Below are 15,470 nucleotides of genomic sequence, written 5' to 3'. Positions count from 1 at the left end.
CTCCAAATGGTGTCTCCACTCTTTACCGTCTTTCACGTTTTTGATATCTCAGTCTAATGCATATAATGCTCGCAGTGTCTCTCTTCCTGTGGCACCAACGATTTCCGGGGGGTGTTAGTTTGTGATAACAAATGACTATATTAGCAATCATTGAACGGCCAAGTAGGAGTACACCGCCTCGCACAGCCTTTGCGAAGTTTCGTCAATACCGCATTAGTAGAGCTTGTTTGCTCTACATCCTTCACGACTACCAGGACTCGCCAGCATCCTAAACCTACTGTATCTATTGGTTTGCTATAAAAAGAGGGGATGTCGACATGTCGCCTGCATTAGCATATCCGTGAACCTGGCTCAGGACAGCAGTGTTCCAAGAAAGTTTCGATCCCTTTTCGCCGTGTTATCGAGTTGTTCAATGGCAATCGCGCTCTGCCGCGCCGTGCTGTACCATTGTTGAAGCAAGCTAAGCATAAGCCTACCTAACGATGGGCCCTCGCACTCGGCTCCACGTGTACGGGACGTGAGGCATCGGGTACGCCTGCATTGCGTCAAAGTACTAACTCAGCCGGTCCCTTGATACAGTTTGAGGCTCCTGGGAGGATAGTCGGGCTTGTCCGAGCCCAGCAGAACTAACTCTCAGTCTACAGTCTAGTTTATACGCCACGAGATTACTTGCAATGTTAGCACACAATGAGGGGCCTCTTCGACTGGGAACCCATTCTTTCAAAAGGTCGCATAGATCCGGTAGGCTAAAGTGCATTGCTTTGCCGCATACTTCACGCGATTCATGCGTACCTGACAGGTCGTCCCTACACCTAGCTTGGACAAATGCATGGAATGGTGGTAATGTACTGGGGCGGAAGAGTCCATGAACATGCTACGAGCGGGTGTCTGGCGGCTACTAAGCAGCCGTAAGGACATTCCTGCATGGACGACGACGCGGTCCAGTCTGAAGATGGTGTACATTTGATGGGGGTAAGAGCAATCGAGTCGGTGACTCCGAAGGCGAATTGCTCCATACACTCTTGGACACAATCAACGTAACAACGAGTGCTCTTTCGCCATGCGTTTCCTCCGTTTTGGATTCGATGTCGTAATCTTCTTGTTATACTCGCCCTCCAATGACCAAAGTATCTGGCAAGCCTCGGCATGAGCAACCGCATTGGGGTTGTTGATCTCTTATAGAGTTTCTTTGCCACCTCTCGTCTCGCCTCGTACAAGATCCCCACTAGAGCCGTTTCGCGATTGGACAAACGTCGTACGGGTACCGATATGGAGTAGCTGTGGTGGAAGCGCGAGGCGTTGACGTGAGCGGACTCCCCTACCATTTGGCGCGCTAGCGAAGCGGCAGGAACCACCGTTCGGGGCTTACTCCGCGCGGAGACGGCCACCACAAGCACGCGCCACCCAAATCAGCATAACCCGGGTCACACCACATGCGGAGAGCACGTTTCGGAAGGACTGAGACGGTTACTACGGAGATCAAATGGAGGGCGATGACACCTTGAAGCGGTTAGAAGCACGCGAGACTTCTACCTCACCATCTAGATCTGGCTGCTCTAGGGTGGAAATAGAAACGAATTGCGCATGATCGCATAAACTGCGCGACATCGTTAGTTCACCTCCCGGCATCCCCTTGGGCCTAGCACTGCCTCGGCTGGTCTGTGACGTTTGGACTGGACCGTCGAAGTTTAACAAGCCAGTTCCATGTGGGGTACCGGCCTAGCCCATGTGTCCAAAATCCTTGGGCGCAGATGTTAGCGACTTCAGCACAACATTCTTCGATGCGTTCAGCATTCTGTACAGCACACATGCAGCTACAAGCCTACTCCTTCCAAGAAACGTTTGCAATCGGTTGCGCAGGTGGCAGTCCAGCTGAACACGGAACCGTTGGACGACGTTGAGGGGTGCGGCTCCTCTGGTTGGGAGACTCAAGGGTACCGCACATTTAAACTTTGTTAGCACGCAACGCTGCAGGAAGCCACGAGGCGGATCGGATCAGCCATACCAAGGCCTTGTAGCATACATACAAATCGCGGCCTTGCAAGCGGGAAGGCCCCTTTGCTGGAACGTTGATTCCTTCTTTGTTCCCACCTCTTGCCAGACGACTTCGACTTGGATACTGTGTGTCGCTGGACGAGACGAGACATGAGATGGCCGCTGTACCTACTATTGGTCCTCGCGGCATGGGCTTCGATCGGGGTGGCACAGGACGCTGCCGCGCTCAAGGCGATCGGCTCGCTTCCAAGCTGCGCGGTATGTAACAGCCAACATGGGTCATATGATATGTTGCTAATGGTTGTAGCAACTGTGCCTGGCGACAGCTGTAGTTGATTCACCCTGCCAACTTTCGGATAAGCAATGCGTATGTGCCAACGCTGAGCTCCAGAGTGCAGCGGAAAAATGCGTAATTTCGTCGTGTACAATAAGAGAGAGTCTGAGTAAGTTCAATATGCCACCATACACTGAACATTTGCTTACAACACTCTCCCAGCCACAAAGAACGTAACTTCAGCTCTCTGCGACGTGCCTGTCCGCTCGGAAATTACCCATTTACGCGTGGCAAACATCGTATTGGCCGTAGTGACAGGCTCCTGCATCATCTTACGCTTTAGTTACCACATGTTTTTCCACGTCAATGGGCTTAATTGGGACGACTTTCTCGTGCTAGCTACGGTGGTTCTAGCCGTACCATCTGTCGTTATTGTCGACAGGTGTATGCTTCCGAATGGCATCGGTATCGACATTTGGAACGTTCCATTTGACCACATCGACAACTTTATACGATGGCTATACGTCGTCACACTACTATACCTCCTCCAGGCTGCCTTGGTCAAGATTACGCTCCTTTCCTTCTTCCTACGGATATTCCTCAGACGGCGAACAGTACAGCTTTTGTGGGGGACTATCATCTTTATTGGATTATGGACCTTCTCCATTTTCATTCCCGCCGCGATGCCATGTCTACCGGTACGTCAAGCTCACTCACGAGGTGCGCGGTACACCAGCTAACGTCGTCCTTGGCAATGTAGGTTAGTGATTTCTGGACGGGATGGGACATGGAAAGACCAACAAAATGTCTCAACATGGATGCGGTAGTATGGATGCATGCCATTATAGGCATTGTGTTGGACCTCTGGATGATAGCCATTCCTCTATACGAGGTCTATCATCTCCAGATGACATGGGTGAAAAAGTTCGGCGTGGCATTGATGTTCTCTCTTGGTACCTTGTCAGTGCCCTTACAGCCCACATTACATCATCTGGCCCCAAGCTTACGTTTCCGCAGTGTCACAGTAGTGTCCATCCTCCGCCTGAAATCGCTCTTTTTCTTCGACGGCGACAACAACTATACATGGAAGCAAGCGAAAGTCGTCCTGTGGTCCATGTACGAGCTCCATGTCGGAGTAATCTGCGCCTGCATCCCGACTCTCCGCCTGATCTTCATCCGCGCAATCCCTTCGGTCATCAGCTCGATACAAGGAAGCACCCAGCGAAGCAGCGCGAACGGAAACGGCAGTAGAAGAAGTCGTGGCACAACTCAGAACTTAGACACGTTGAGAAGTGACAGAGGTGGGAAAGAAGGCCTGGCCGTTGAACCCAACACGATCACATACACCAGGACCTTTGCAGTCCGGCACGAGGAAAACGACGAGGAGGTCGAGCTTGTCCACATGGAGGATTTAAGTGAAAAGACTTCGAGGGAACGAGGTGGAAGCTATGCTAGTGAGCTGAGCTTATAGCTACATCTTAATGAGACGTCATAGTTTGGGTCCACCAGCCACTGCCAAGTTCATACCCGACGTTCAAGTTAGTAGGCGTACTCAACTTGCAAATCGAGTAAGATATGAGCGGCGCACTCTATTTGAACTAACCCAAGACACGTCCCAGAGATGTCCGCAGTTCTCCGCATCATCAGCGTATCAATCACATCGAGTCCAACACCAAACCCGCAGGCCAACTTTCGTCTCTCGTCCTTTGCTCATAGAGATGTTCGACGAACCGCGATGCCGCCATGAAACCGTTATTCTCGGCAAAATAAAAAGCCCGCTCGTACTGACTTTCGGGAGGCTCTCCAAACTGCGCATCGAGGTTGACGTTCCACTGCATCAAAAGCGACATCGTATCGACATGACCCCACTCTGCTGCTGCTTCGAAAGCAGTTCGGCCGTGGCCTTTGGCCGGTGGGTACATTGGATCGGCCCCCTGCTCGAGCAGAAATGCTGCAATGCCGCAGAAACCGCTCATGGCAGCTAGTTGCAATGCGGTGCCGCCAGAGTATACTGGAGTTGTATCGATAATCGCACCCTGGCCGACGAGGTAATCCACGATGTCAAAGCGACCCGTCTCAGCGGCTCTTTGCAGAGGTGTGCGGCTGATACCCATGTTGCGTGTGTACTGCAGCTCTGCTCCGTGCTGCACCAGTATCTTTACTAGAGGAAGACTTTGTACGTCGATAGCGGCCAGTAAGGGAGTTACTCGTCGCATGTGACTCTTGATATGCTCCGACATCTTCAAGCCTTCAAAGGATACGAATGCGTTGGGGCTGGCACAATGCTCCAATAACAGCTGTACCATCCCGGAGTCGTTTGCGATTATTGCTTCGCCTAGAGGGCTAATACCAACCGAGGACTCAAATTCTTCTTCGGACGGCTCGATGCCATTGATGTGTACAACACCGCACAAAACCTCTATCCTGAGGATATCGCGGTACGAGATCGCTTGACGAAGTGCTGCAACACCATAGTTTCGTTCAGCAGAAGAGATTCTTGGCTTGGCTGCGTCGAGAAGAAAATGTATTGTAGCGATGGTTGCCCTCAGTTTGATTGCCCGCAATAACGCCATCGAGTCAACGACATATACACCTTCAGTCACAAGGAACTTCATCCAATCTACGTCGCTATTCTCGGCGGCGACGGCGAGGAGAGAAGGTATCATGTGGCCATCATATAATTTCAGCGTGCCTATGCCTCCAGGAAAAGAGCAGTGTAATCTTGGTGTTTTCGTGATCGAGAAATCAAGGTCATGCTCGACATAGAATTCATCAGGATCCATGCCAATCTGTAACAGCCATTTACAAAGCTTGAAGTCGTTGATTGCCATGGCATGGTAAGCAACAGTCCGGCAGCCAAGTTGAACTTTGTCCGTGCACGAGATAGCACCTTCGCCCTCTCCAGCACCGATGAACGGCGCTGCCAGACCGTGGAAGAACAATGTCTCCAGGGCACCAACATCGTAGAGACCGCTTGAAGCGTCTAATGCAGATTCCCAAAACGGATATCGTGTTAGGAGGGTACTGATTGTCGTGATCTGGCCATGTTTCAACAGAACCAACAGGCCTACTAAGCCCACTCCCAACTGGTCCTCCATATATTCGACGATGGTAATGGCAAAGCTAGAGTTGCTGAGGCTGATTGCAAGTTCGACAATGCGTGATGCAAAGTTAAATCTGAGCCGCTTGTCGCTCAGCATCTTGTACCTGTGGTACGCGAGCCTTAGGTCACCCTGTTCAATGGCATCTTGAAGCTCTGACTTTTGCTCCTTAACTAAATAAGCTTTGTGTCCTTAATAAATTGCTAGTCTTCTGCATCTAAATCCTCTATCGCCTTGTTATTCTTTGCTAAGTGTAGAAGGTCTTAAAGTTAGAAGCGTAGAAGAGAGAAGTAACCTTTATACTTACTATAAAGGACTATAATTACTAGTAAGTAGATGTTAATTATTTTTAAAACATTAATCTTAATATAATAGTTAATTACTTACTTAGTTAATTTAATATGTTCTATAGCGCGTTACTTCTTATTAAGCTTTTTAAAGTGCTTATTAAGAAGCTTAAGAAACTTACGTATACTTATATTAATTAAGCTTACGTCTAAGTCTATTAGAAGTTAAGTAATTATAAGCTCTTTTTAAGTAAGTAAGCTACTAATATAAAAAGTAATAAAGCTACCTACTATTAAATACTTAATATTAGAGAATATTATAAAGAGTTTAAGTTTAGAAAGTTAAAGAGACTAAGTCTAATAGAGAAGCGTTAGTTAATAAGAAAGAAAAGAATAGATAGAGAGAGAGAGAAAGCTATATAAGTAAATATTCTTATAAGAGAATTTATGTTATTTTAAAATTATAATACTTAGTTACTTTATTATTACTATAATAGTAAGCTATAGTTATTAATTATAGATTTTATAGTTATACGTAAAGCTATTATTATTACTTAATTACTATAAGAAGAGCTACTTTACTAGGTAATTCTTAAGTAATAAGCTATAAGGCTTAGTCTAAGCTTCTTTATACTACTAAAGATATGTTGTATTTACTCTTATTTTATAACCTTTTTAATACTAGTAGAGGGCTATACTAGACTTAGACACCTTTTTAATAATACCTACTAGCTTATATATTTATCTTAATGAATGAGCTTTGTCTGAGTTTGCTATAGGCCTTTTTGCTATCATCAAAGACGCTACTAGATTCCAGTCTGCGTTATCGAACGCCTCCAGGGTTGATCTTTCCATGGAGCCGAGCGCGCCGGGATCGCCCATGTAAGCGTCCCCATCGTCAAGGCGATATCCCAGAAGACTGAGAGCTTCCAGAAGCATCTCTACAGCCCTTTCGTGGTGCGGAAGGAGAGCAGCGTTGAGTGCGCCCAAGATTGCTGTTTTCAGTCTAGGGTCGCTCTTCGGTAGATAGTGCTGGTCGCTGTACAGAACAAATTGTAGAACGTCCCTAGCCAAGGATATTTGGACTTCTATTTGCTGCTCGTGAATATCCTGGGTGAAATAGTGTTCAAGCAGGCCTGCTTCCAGCCATGCGAGGATCCCTGCCGTTGAAGCGGCCATCAGCTGCTTAAGAGATGCCACGGAAACATTAACGCCACACGTCTTTAGGTATTTCCGATGTGGCCTAGCCCCAGCGCGAAGAGCGATACACGCAAGCTCTGTTCTTTCTGTTTCACTGAATCTGACGTCCTTTGTGAAGCGGTCGCTGGATTTATCTCCTTCGACAACATGGTCAAACAGCTCATCAAGTTGTACATGAGTTGCCTCTCGACACAAGTGCAAACTGAGAGTTTTCGCGACCTCAAAATGGCCTGCAGCTACGGCAAACTGAAGTGGGTAGGTTGGTTTCGACTCAGATGGCCACTCCATCATGATCTGCTCGCGGGGGTCCATGTCCAGCTCTAGCATGGTTAAAACAAGATCTGCATCCCCAAATCTGACAGCAGTCGCAAACACTCTTTCTTGGAGAGCATCTAGAATCGGAGCCGGTAGGGCCTTCAAGCTTTGTGAAACGTCTCTCAGAGGGAGCGCCTTCAACAGTGCGTACGAGTCATTCGAAGTCGTACGACCGCCCGACGAGACGTTGTTAGCGAGTGACGTGATCGCGTACAGGGGAAGTATTGTACTGTGGCTTCCACATGTTGTATCCACGAGCGGCTGATGTTTTGAATGGAAGATCGCATCGAGCCGCATCTTGGACGGTTTCGTCCACTTCACCAACTGCTGGGTAGAAATGAGGCTCCGTGAGATAAAGTTGAAATCGATAGAATGTGTCCAGGAGAATGGCAAGCTATACTCGGCAATGAGGGTGGGTCCATTCAAGCTGCGGCCGTAGACAGAAGGCGAGGTTATCATGGTCAGGCCAAAGTCGGTTTCGACTTGCATAGAAGAGGAGGACGAACTTGCGGAAGGATTCGGTATGATTTGAAGACCGTTCGCGGGGTCAATGGCCGGTGCGCGTGCTCGTGGTCGTACGGTGATATCCTTGGGAAGCTTATGGGAACCTGGGTACGATGAGCACTAAACATCTAAATCCGAACATACCTAGGTAACATACCATGGTGTAGGGTGTTGGCAAGCGAGCTGCGCCGGGCTATTTCCTGCAAAACTCTGCTCTGAGGGATCTCGCGTCCTTTGAACAACACTTCGACTTGGTCAAGCTCAATGGAGTTGCTCGTCAAATATCGGATGGTGGTTGCCCATTCGGCAGTAGTGAGATTCTTCCGTAGTTCCCATTTGCGGAAATGTCTTTCGTATTGTGATTTGCTTTGCGGTGTTAGGTTTTAGTAGCATGTGATGCGGCAATGGAACTACCTAGCGACGAAACCATGATGCTTCTTCATTTGCGCATCGATCTTATCGAGTGAGTTTCCCCAGTATAGGCTCTCGATTGTTGTGCGATGGCGATGCCATATCGCTTCATCGAGTCTGTCAGTCTTAACATTGTTGTTCATCGTGTGCAGCGAGGCGTCAGGCTGAGCGGAAGAGAGTAAGAAGTAGGGTAACGACCAGGCTGAACGTTTTGGAGCATACCTAGATATTTGACCGGTCAGGCCTTGCTTCAACGCGATGCCTGACGTATACTGCGCCCGTCCGCCACGTCTCGTGTGCACCAACAATGCGACCTCATTTCCCTTGTCTCAGTCAGCCGCGCACCCGCCCACCAATCATGCAAAACCTGGCTGCATAGAACTGCAGCAAGATTCTGTAAACGAGGCAATGACGCATGGTGGAACTGACCAATTATACAAAACCTGTGGGCGCTACGGAACTCCAACACATTACCATAACAAAATCTCGAGCTGTGTGACGACCACAAGTGGCCCAATCTGGTTAGAGCAAGATTCTGTAAAGATGGCCCACCCTGTTATGCCTGGCTGAACGGAGGCGGAGCGCATGTTGACCAATTGTGCAAAACCTGCAAAAGTACCAATGCAGATTCTGTAGGAGCTTCAATAGCAGATTCTGCTTTCGAGCATATGGTTAAAGACGGAATGGAGGTTGCGCTCTTCCTCGAAAACGAATCTCTCTCAAACGTCGCGCTCTTCCCCGAAAGCGAAGCCCTCTCAAACGTCGCATTCCTCTTCATACTCTGCGTTGACGGTCATCAATAGCCTTGGAACGATTCACCATGTCTTCCTGGTCGGTTGAAGCAATCATAGCTTTCGTAACCCTACTAGCTACCTGTATCCCTCTCCTGGCATACTTCCTGCGCAGATTCAGGCCCCAACGTCAGATCGCCCGCTCGGATGTCGGTATGTCGGTTGATCCCCAGTATCATCCTAGCCTCGCTTCTAACGTATACCAGATGTTGAGCTTGGAAACGTGGACGAGAATCATGGTCGTGCCCTCGTCCTCACCGACTTTGGGATAAGCAAAAGCCGTACACGGTAGGTGCTGGGATGATACTGCATCATCTGGGCTTTAGATGCTGACGTTTGCGTCAGTTCGATGACTTTGTAATGAGGTCGACACTCGTAACATCCCACGGCGTTCCAGGGTTTCATCAGAGTTGGCTATCGGCATGGACGGAGTGGTGTCAGATCTGTTGTACGATTAATGCGCTGAGAGAAGTGAAGACATGACAGAGATATGGCGGCACATGAGCTTTGGTCGGGTGACGGTATAGCAACAATGGAGTCTTATATCGCCTCATCCAGCATAAAGCGCCAGATGTCTTCGCCCCATAAACTTCATTGGACTCTTATTGCAAACTCCAAACGCCCAAGCTCAATTGCAGGATGTTCTCTTCAGCAACCCCATAAGCAACGCGGGAATGGCCTAATGAGGCATGGTATCCAATCCTCAAGCTTTATTCAACTCCAGTTCCAGCGGTAATGTCGCCGTTCCTCAAAGGAAGTAGTCCGCTACTGGCTTCTTCGCCGGCATGCCTCGCGAGTCCTGGGGGGCAGCTTCAAAGACCCGGTACCGCCGTCCTGGACCGTCTCTGTTTTTCTGATAAGTGTCGTTGAGTACGGAACTCAGTCGCCTCTCGCCGTTTGGTCCAGCGTTGGAGCCTAGCACCCAGCCTCCACCACCGCCTGCTCTGTCGCCGTTCGATCTCCTTTGGAAACCAGCGTTTGATCCATCCTCGCCAAGTTCCAAGATGGCGGCTACGTTGCCGCAACGGTAGCAGTAGTTTGGCGCTGACCAGACAGTGACAATTGTTGAGTCGAACATTTCCTTAAAACCTTCCATGACCAATTGATGTGCTCTTGCGATGAGACTGAGGTCGTTCTTATGGTTGAACGTCTTGACAATATCGGCTCCAAATAGGAAGCCTGCACCACGCGGTGACAGGCCCCATCCGTCAATCTCATCGGGATCGGACCAGAGGAGATCACACATAGCTCCTTCGTGTGGTACTTCTTGCTTTCGGTCCAAAAGCCGGATTTTATCCACAGAGTCGACAAGTGGCGACAGCCCTCCGTGTACGCATAAGATGGCACCGGTATCGTTCCGAGCTGAGCCGTTGGCAGACGAAGTTGCACCCGTTCCTGCAGGGCCAACTCGTCCGGGTGTTGGGGCGACGGGGGATGAGGAGCCCATGTTTGCGCTTACTTGCGAGGCGGCGCTTGACTGGGAGTCTGAGTTGCGTGCGTAGCGGTACATAACCTCGCCGTTCGCGTTGAGCGTTTCAATCTCGATATCTTGGTCGATGTCGGGCATGTTCTCTGCATTGCTGGACTCGGCTATGGGGCCATCGGTGGCTTGGAGCGATGTTGCGGCGCCTTGTACGAGAGCACCGAGGGCTAGATAATCAAAGACTTCGCAACAATACCTGACAGTGTTAGCATTGACTCTATTCAGACCATGCGATTGCGATCTACCTCCAGACGTTTGCGCTGCCATATTTCCGTAAGCACTCATCGTAGAATCCGTATACAGTCGTGATCTGGCGAGACTCATGGTTGCCTCTGATGAGCGTTATTCGGTCTGGGTATCGGACTTTGAGGCATAGGAGCAGGAGGAAAGATTCGAGCGAGTAAAAACCGCGGTCAACAAAGTCGCCTGCGTACAGTCAGTCAGCGCGGAGTAGCATGGCTTGTTTCGGTTGGCTTACCCATAAAGAGGTAGTTCGTGTCCGGTACGTCTCCACCAACCCGGAAGAGCTCCATCAGGTCGTGAAATTGGCCATGAATATCACCACATATCTAGCAACGCCATGCGATTAGCTATGCCCAAGTGCCGATGCAGTACAGTGCCTACCGTTACTGGCGCATCCACCCCAACCACATTGCCCTCCTCGATCAACAGCTCGCGTGCCTTGTAACATAGCTCTCGGACTTGGTTCTCGGGGATCGGACGACATGCGCGAAGCTGCTGAATAGCTCTGCGATCAGTGTCAGCCCCATAATCGTACGTATGCTAGTCGGCTGAGTGGCTCTCCATACTTGTCGAGGTCGCTACCACCGGCGCTCATGGCGACGGCTATGCGCTATACGCCCGCGCAGGGCTTTCGGAACGTATAAAGCTTTCGGTTGGCAATTGCGTGCGTAATGCGTCTGCAGCTATGCGAGCTGTTCGTAACGGAAGATTCTGGTGGGCGCGAACAGTACGGGGTGGCGGTACGCGTGTGGCGCGTTGCAGATGCAGTGAATGGGCGGGTCTCGTGACTATGTGGTAGTTATATAGGACTATTAAGCTGAAGATAGCGAATGTTGGAGGGCGGGAGCTCTGTGGTAGGTGAACAAGTCAAGGTGGTGGGCTGGTGGAGGTCGAGGGCGAGAGATCCACAGCGGGCATGCGAATGCGCAGGGATGTCGGTCCAAGCCCGTCCAGCTAGCTCCGCCGTCCATGTTCACTCCACCAGAACACCATCACCACCGTCAACCCCGCTCCCCCGCCGTCCACATCTGCTCGAGGCATCTCAATTGGCACAGTATGCTCTAAGCGACTATCGCAATCCCATCCACCAGCTGTTAACGACTCCCCAGGCCCAGTGATGCCTCCGCAATCCGCTCTCTAATTTCTCAACCCACACACACAACATGCCTCCGCATCTCCACCCGCGGTCGCGCATGACGACTTCACTCTTTGGAACGACGCTTATGGTCTCATTCCTCGTCGTCGCCGCTCCACATCTGATACCCTGTCCGGTCGACCCTCGCACACTCGCCGATTCCGCAGACCCCACAGGAGAGAACAGGCGGAGACGGCGGCGGAGAGTGCCGGAAGATGAGAGCTGCAATGGAGTGATGAGTGAGGAGCGGAGGAGGCAGCGCCTGATCGAAGAGAAATTGGCGGCGAAGAGGGAATGCCCAGTGCCCAAGCCTGGTGGTCTGATTGGGCAGGTGCTGGGTGTACAAGACGACGAGGGCAAAGAAGAGCAACATCTGACCATCTTGCAACGAGTCGAGAAGATAGTGTGCAAGCCCCGGGGAAAGAACGACAATCAATAACAGGAGGCCTGGCAGAAAATTCAACAAACAAACGTATCACGGCTGCATGCGCCCACAGATCTGGGATAAGACAGCCACGCCAGTGCGACCACTACACCCATCCACCTGTACATATACCGCGATATTAGAAAGGATTGCATTAGACTGTATATAAGTAGGACCAAGACCTGGTCGAACACCCCAACACCCACTCCTATCTGTGTACATGTCTACCTCAGTGCTGAACTGTAATCCGTGAGAATGCAGAAGGACGTGCATCAAGAGAGTTTATTACAGTGCCCTGGTGCGTGCAGCGAGACCCTGACGCGTGTTGGGTAGTGCAAGGGAAAGCAACGTACTCGCGCGTCGCGTAGCGTGAACCCACTACGTCATGAGCCCTCGCCAGCCACCTCCCTTCGCTGCTGCCGCTTCTGACCTGAACACCAGCATCCAAGAAAGTAGTCCATGATCAGGAACACGATTAAAATGCCTTCGGAACCTCTGACGAAAGCCCAGCGGATGAGCTATCGCATCGGCCGCGGCGAACAAGGTGTCCTAACATTCGAGCCCTACAAGTCCGAAATCCTCCCTTTATGGCGTTTCAAATCACCTGCCATCGCACAAAAGTCCTCATCGGAAATCTACGCCAAGTTTCTGGAGTACGACAAGAACGATGACTTTGTTGGCATGGACATGTCCCGCAAGTTCTTGCAGATGGGTATGACCAGGGCAAAGAGATATGCAAATCATGCTGGAGGAAGAAAGTACGACAAAAAGACTGGAGAGCAACTAGAGAGAAGCAAAGGCCACCAGGGGCAAGATGAGAAACTGGAGGCTAGCATCATCTTTAGAGAGGTTTGGGAGAAGGCCAAGCTGCACGAGGGCTACGTGGACAAGAAGGAGAGGTTTATGAAAGAGCAAAAAGAGTGGGACAAAGAACAGAAGAAGGAGGCCAAAAAGTGAGGGACCACAACGATGCCGACCTACCACCAAAACAGCACGCACTACATCCACCAACGAAGCAAAAAGAGAGGATGAGCATTCTAAGACTCGAACTTAGATCTCTCGTTACACCCGCATCTGCTTCAGAATGGCACCAACTATAAACAGAGTGGACCTAGATCAATATCAACAGTCCAAGGCGCGATCAAGCGCCCGCTCCTGAGAAGGTCTGCGGATATTTTGGCACGAGCGTCATACCATTAGACTAAATGCTCTGTGGTCTGTTGCTAGATGAGAAGATGAACAATCTTATGTATGCAGACCAGGGAATCAGGCGAGTCTCAGTGCCGAGACAAATTGAGAATATCACATCCCATCCATGGTACTGCGGTGACGCAGAGCGAGACGAGCCACTTATGGCTCCCGAAATACATAACCACCACATACGCAAAGGTACTCCTTATCAAATGAGAGAGATCGCAATCCTCAGACTCTGAGAATATCACATCGGATGCGCACGGTGCGCACCTTTACCTGGCAGACGGCGGACTACATAGACAACACCAAGCTCTAATTTATATAGACAAGAGGGACGACTTCACATGCAAGCAGCAAAATGACAGGATATGTACTTATGCAGTGTAAATGCTGAGCGTTACGTATTTGGCCACCTGTTGTCTCTACTTAGGCTTTTCGCCACGAGCGGGACAGGGAGAGATCAGCAATGCTACAGCTGTGTCGAGCACGATAGAATACGAAAGGCCTCGATATGCAGGACAGTCAGCACACTCTCGAAGCAACGGCAGGGGCAAAAGCAAATGGGCTCTATGCGGATCGAACGCACGTCTCTCGAAAGCTGCATCACCTAGTCTGCTACAGACTTGAAGGGAGATTTCACTCTACCCTGGGGCCGATGGTCGAATCCATGGCGTATGCCCGGTTTCTTTACCCCTACTGACACGGTTAAGTGCCAGGCCCGTGGAATCTCCAGCGTTGCATCCGAGCGTCTTACCACTTGACCAAGAGCCCTCGTTCGGGTGGATGGGAGGTGCGGAAACTAATGTAATCTTAATGAGCTGGGGAACACCAGGGGTAATAAATGATAGGGGGAATTCTCGGGCATACGTCCACATCTACGTGGAACAAAGTGTGACAGTATTCAAACGTCGGATCCGACAACAGCAGACTTATGTAAGCGATGTATTGACCGGAGACATCAATCGGATAGGCCTTCCAAAGTCATACTTTTGTATCTTTCCCATCTCTTGGTACAATACAATCCTAATCCTTCCCTGCTATCGGATGAGGCCGACGCGCTGTTGGATCGATCTCTTCTCTTCATCCGCTCTTCTCACTACTTTCAGTAGTCTGCGTCATCTTCCGCTTCGCTTGCGGTATCTCAAAATTCGGATTCGCACTCATCTCCCCCTCCTCTTTCGCATACGTCTTCTCCACATCCCACTTGATCAGCCCACCCTTCTCCGACAACTTAATCGCCTGCCCCCTATCCTCCATGCTCATACTGCACACATCTTTATGCACAGCCCAGTCCCCTTTTTGACAAACATCCGAACAGTACGTTGACGTACCACACCTTCCACATCGCTGCAACGGAACACCCGTCTTCTTGCAAGCCGTACACTTCGAAAGATCGAGAGGAGAATACAGCCAATGCGGACTCATCGGAATACCATCACCCCAAACATCCATCGGCGCATACTCCACAAAGAACCTATGCTTCATCTTCTTCCCCGTCTCCCATCTCTTCTCTCTTACAATCTTCTCGGCAAACTCTTTACCCAACTTCTCAATCTCCTCTGGATCCGTCACGTCTTTCTCGCCCAACATGCTCTCTTTGGGATTCGGTATCCACTTTCCTCTCTCTTCGCCCTCAAGAACGATGTTGTAGGTAAGCATCAACGTCCAGTTATCGCCGCTGCTGTCCAGGCTGCCGAAAGTGATTTGGTTGCCTATGCGCCCGATTTCGATTTTCGATCCTTCGGGTGTGCCTTCGGCGATGCTTAGTGTCCATGTCAGGGAGAACCAGGCATCTAGATCCAGAAAGGCTGCGAGTGCGTTTGGATGCCATTTGTATAAGACTGTTGCTAGGCCGATTGCTGGGGTAATGCTTTCGCTAGTGGTCTCGGGGGTGAGACTGGATGGGTCGATGATGCTGAGAGGGCAGCCATTGAGGTTTAATGTAGCGTTTGGGTGGTCTGGTAGTCTGAATTCGGATAGTGGGATAAGTTGAGAGTCCATGGTGTGTGCTTTGTGGTGTATTGGATTGAGCGAGCGAATTGGAAAGTGCAAAGAGTGTGTAAGTGGGGCTCCTGCTTGGATTTTGATTGGTCATACTAAGAAGGTGAGGGTG

The 15,470-nt window shown here is 50.2% G+C and overlaps 5 protein-coding genes across 5 annotated transcripts; 2 read left to right on the top strand and 3 right to left on the bottom strand.

Annotated features, from left to right (window-relative positions):
* Positions 1 to 3,924: 3,924 nt before the first annotated feature.
* Positions 3,925 to 5,367, bottom strand: J4E84_005271 (uncharacterized protein; the record flags this gene model as incomplete). Its single annotated transcript, XM_049387868.1, has 1 exon — positions 3,925 to 5,367. One exon carries the CDS (start codon positions 5,365 to 5,367, stop codon positions 3,925 to 3,927), a length of 1,443 nt encoding a protein of 480 aa, XP_049244108.1.
* A 4,259-nt stretch (positions 5,368 to 9,626) lies between these two features.
* J4E84_005270 (uncharacterized protein) lies at positions 9,627 to 10,894 on the bottom strand (the record flags this gene model as incomplete). The annotated part of the gene is made up of 3 exons (XM_049387867.1): positions 9,627 to 10,557; positions 10,607 to 10,787; positions 10,840 to 10,894. 3 exons carry the CDS (start codon positions 10,892 to 10,894, stop codon positions 9,627 to 9,629), a joined length of 1,167 nt encoding a protein of 388 aa, XP_049244107.1.
* Positions 10,895 to 11,767: 873 nt separating this feature from the next.
* On the top strand, positions 11,768 to 12,178 carry J4E84_005269 (uncharacterized protein; the record flags this gene model as incomplete). The annotated part of the gene is made up of 1 exon (XM_049387866.1): positions 11,768 to 12,178. One exon carries the CDS (start codon positions 11,768 to 11,770, stop codon positions 12,176 to 12,178), a length of 411 nt encoding a protein of 136 aa, XP_049244106.1.
* Positions 12,179 to 12,622: 444 nt separating this feature from the next.
* Positions 12,623 to 13,120, top strand: J4E84_005268 (uncharacterized protein; the record flags this gene model as incomplete). The annotated part of the gene is made up of 1 exon (XM_049387865.1): positions 12,623 to 13,120. The coding sequence occupies one exon, from the start codon at positions 12,623 to 12,625 to the stop codon at positions 13,118 to 13,120; it is 498 nt and encodes a 165-aa protein (XP_049244105.1).
* A 1,317-nt stretch (positions 13,121 to 14,437) lies between these two features.
* J4E84_005267 (uncharacterized protein) lies at positions 14,438 to 15,358 on the bottom strand (the record flags this gene model as incomplete). Its single annotated transcript, XM_049387864.1, has 1 exon — positions 14,438 to 15,358. The coding sequence occupies one exon, from the start codon at positions 15,356 to 15,358 to the stop codon at positions 14,438 to 14,440; it is 921 nt and encodes a 306-aa protein (XP_049244104.1).
* Positions 15,359 to 15,470: the final 112 nt, after the last annotated feature.

The sequence above is a fragment of the Alternaria hordeiaustralica genome (assembly GCF_023758085.1).
Source record: "Alternaria hordeiaustralica strain BMP 2776 chromosome Unknown scaffold_9, whole genome shotgun sequence".
In the NCBI taxonomy this organism is placed as follows: Eukaryota; Fungi; Ascomycota; class Dothideomycetes; order Pleosporales; family Pleosporaceae; genus Alternaria; species Alternaria hordeiaustralica.
Note: the sequence above shows the minus strand (reverse complement) of the source record. Positions and strands in the feature narration are given on the sequence as shown.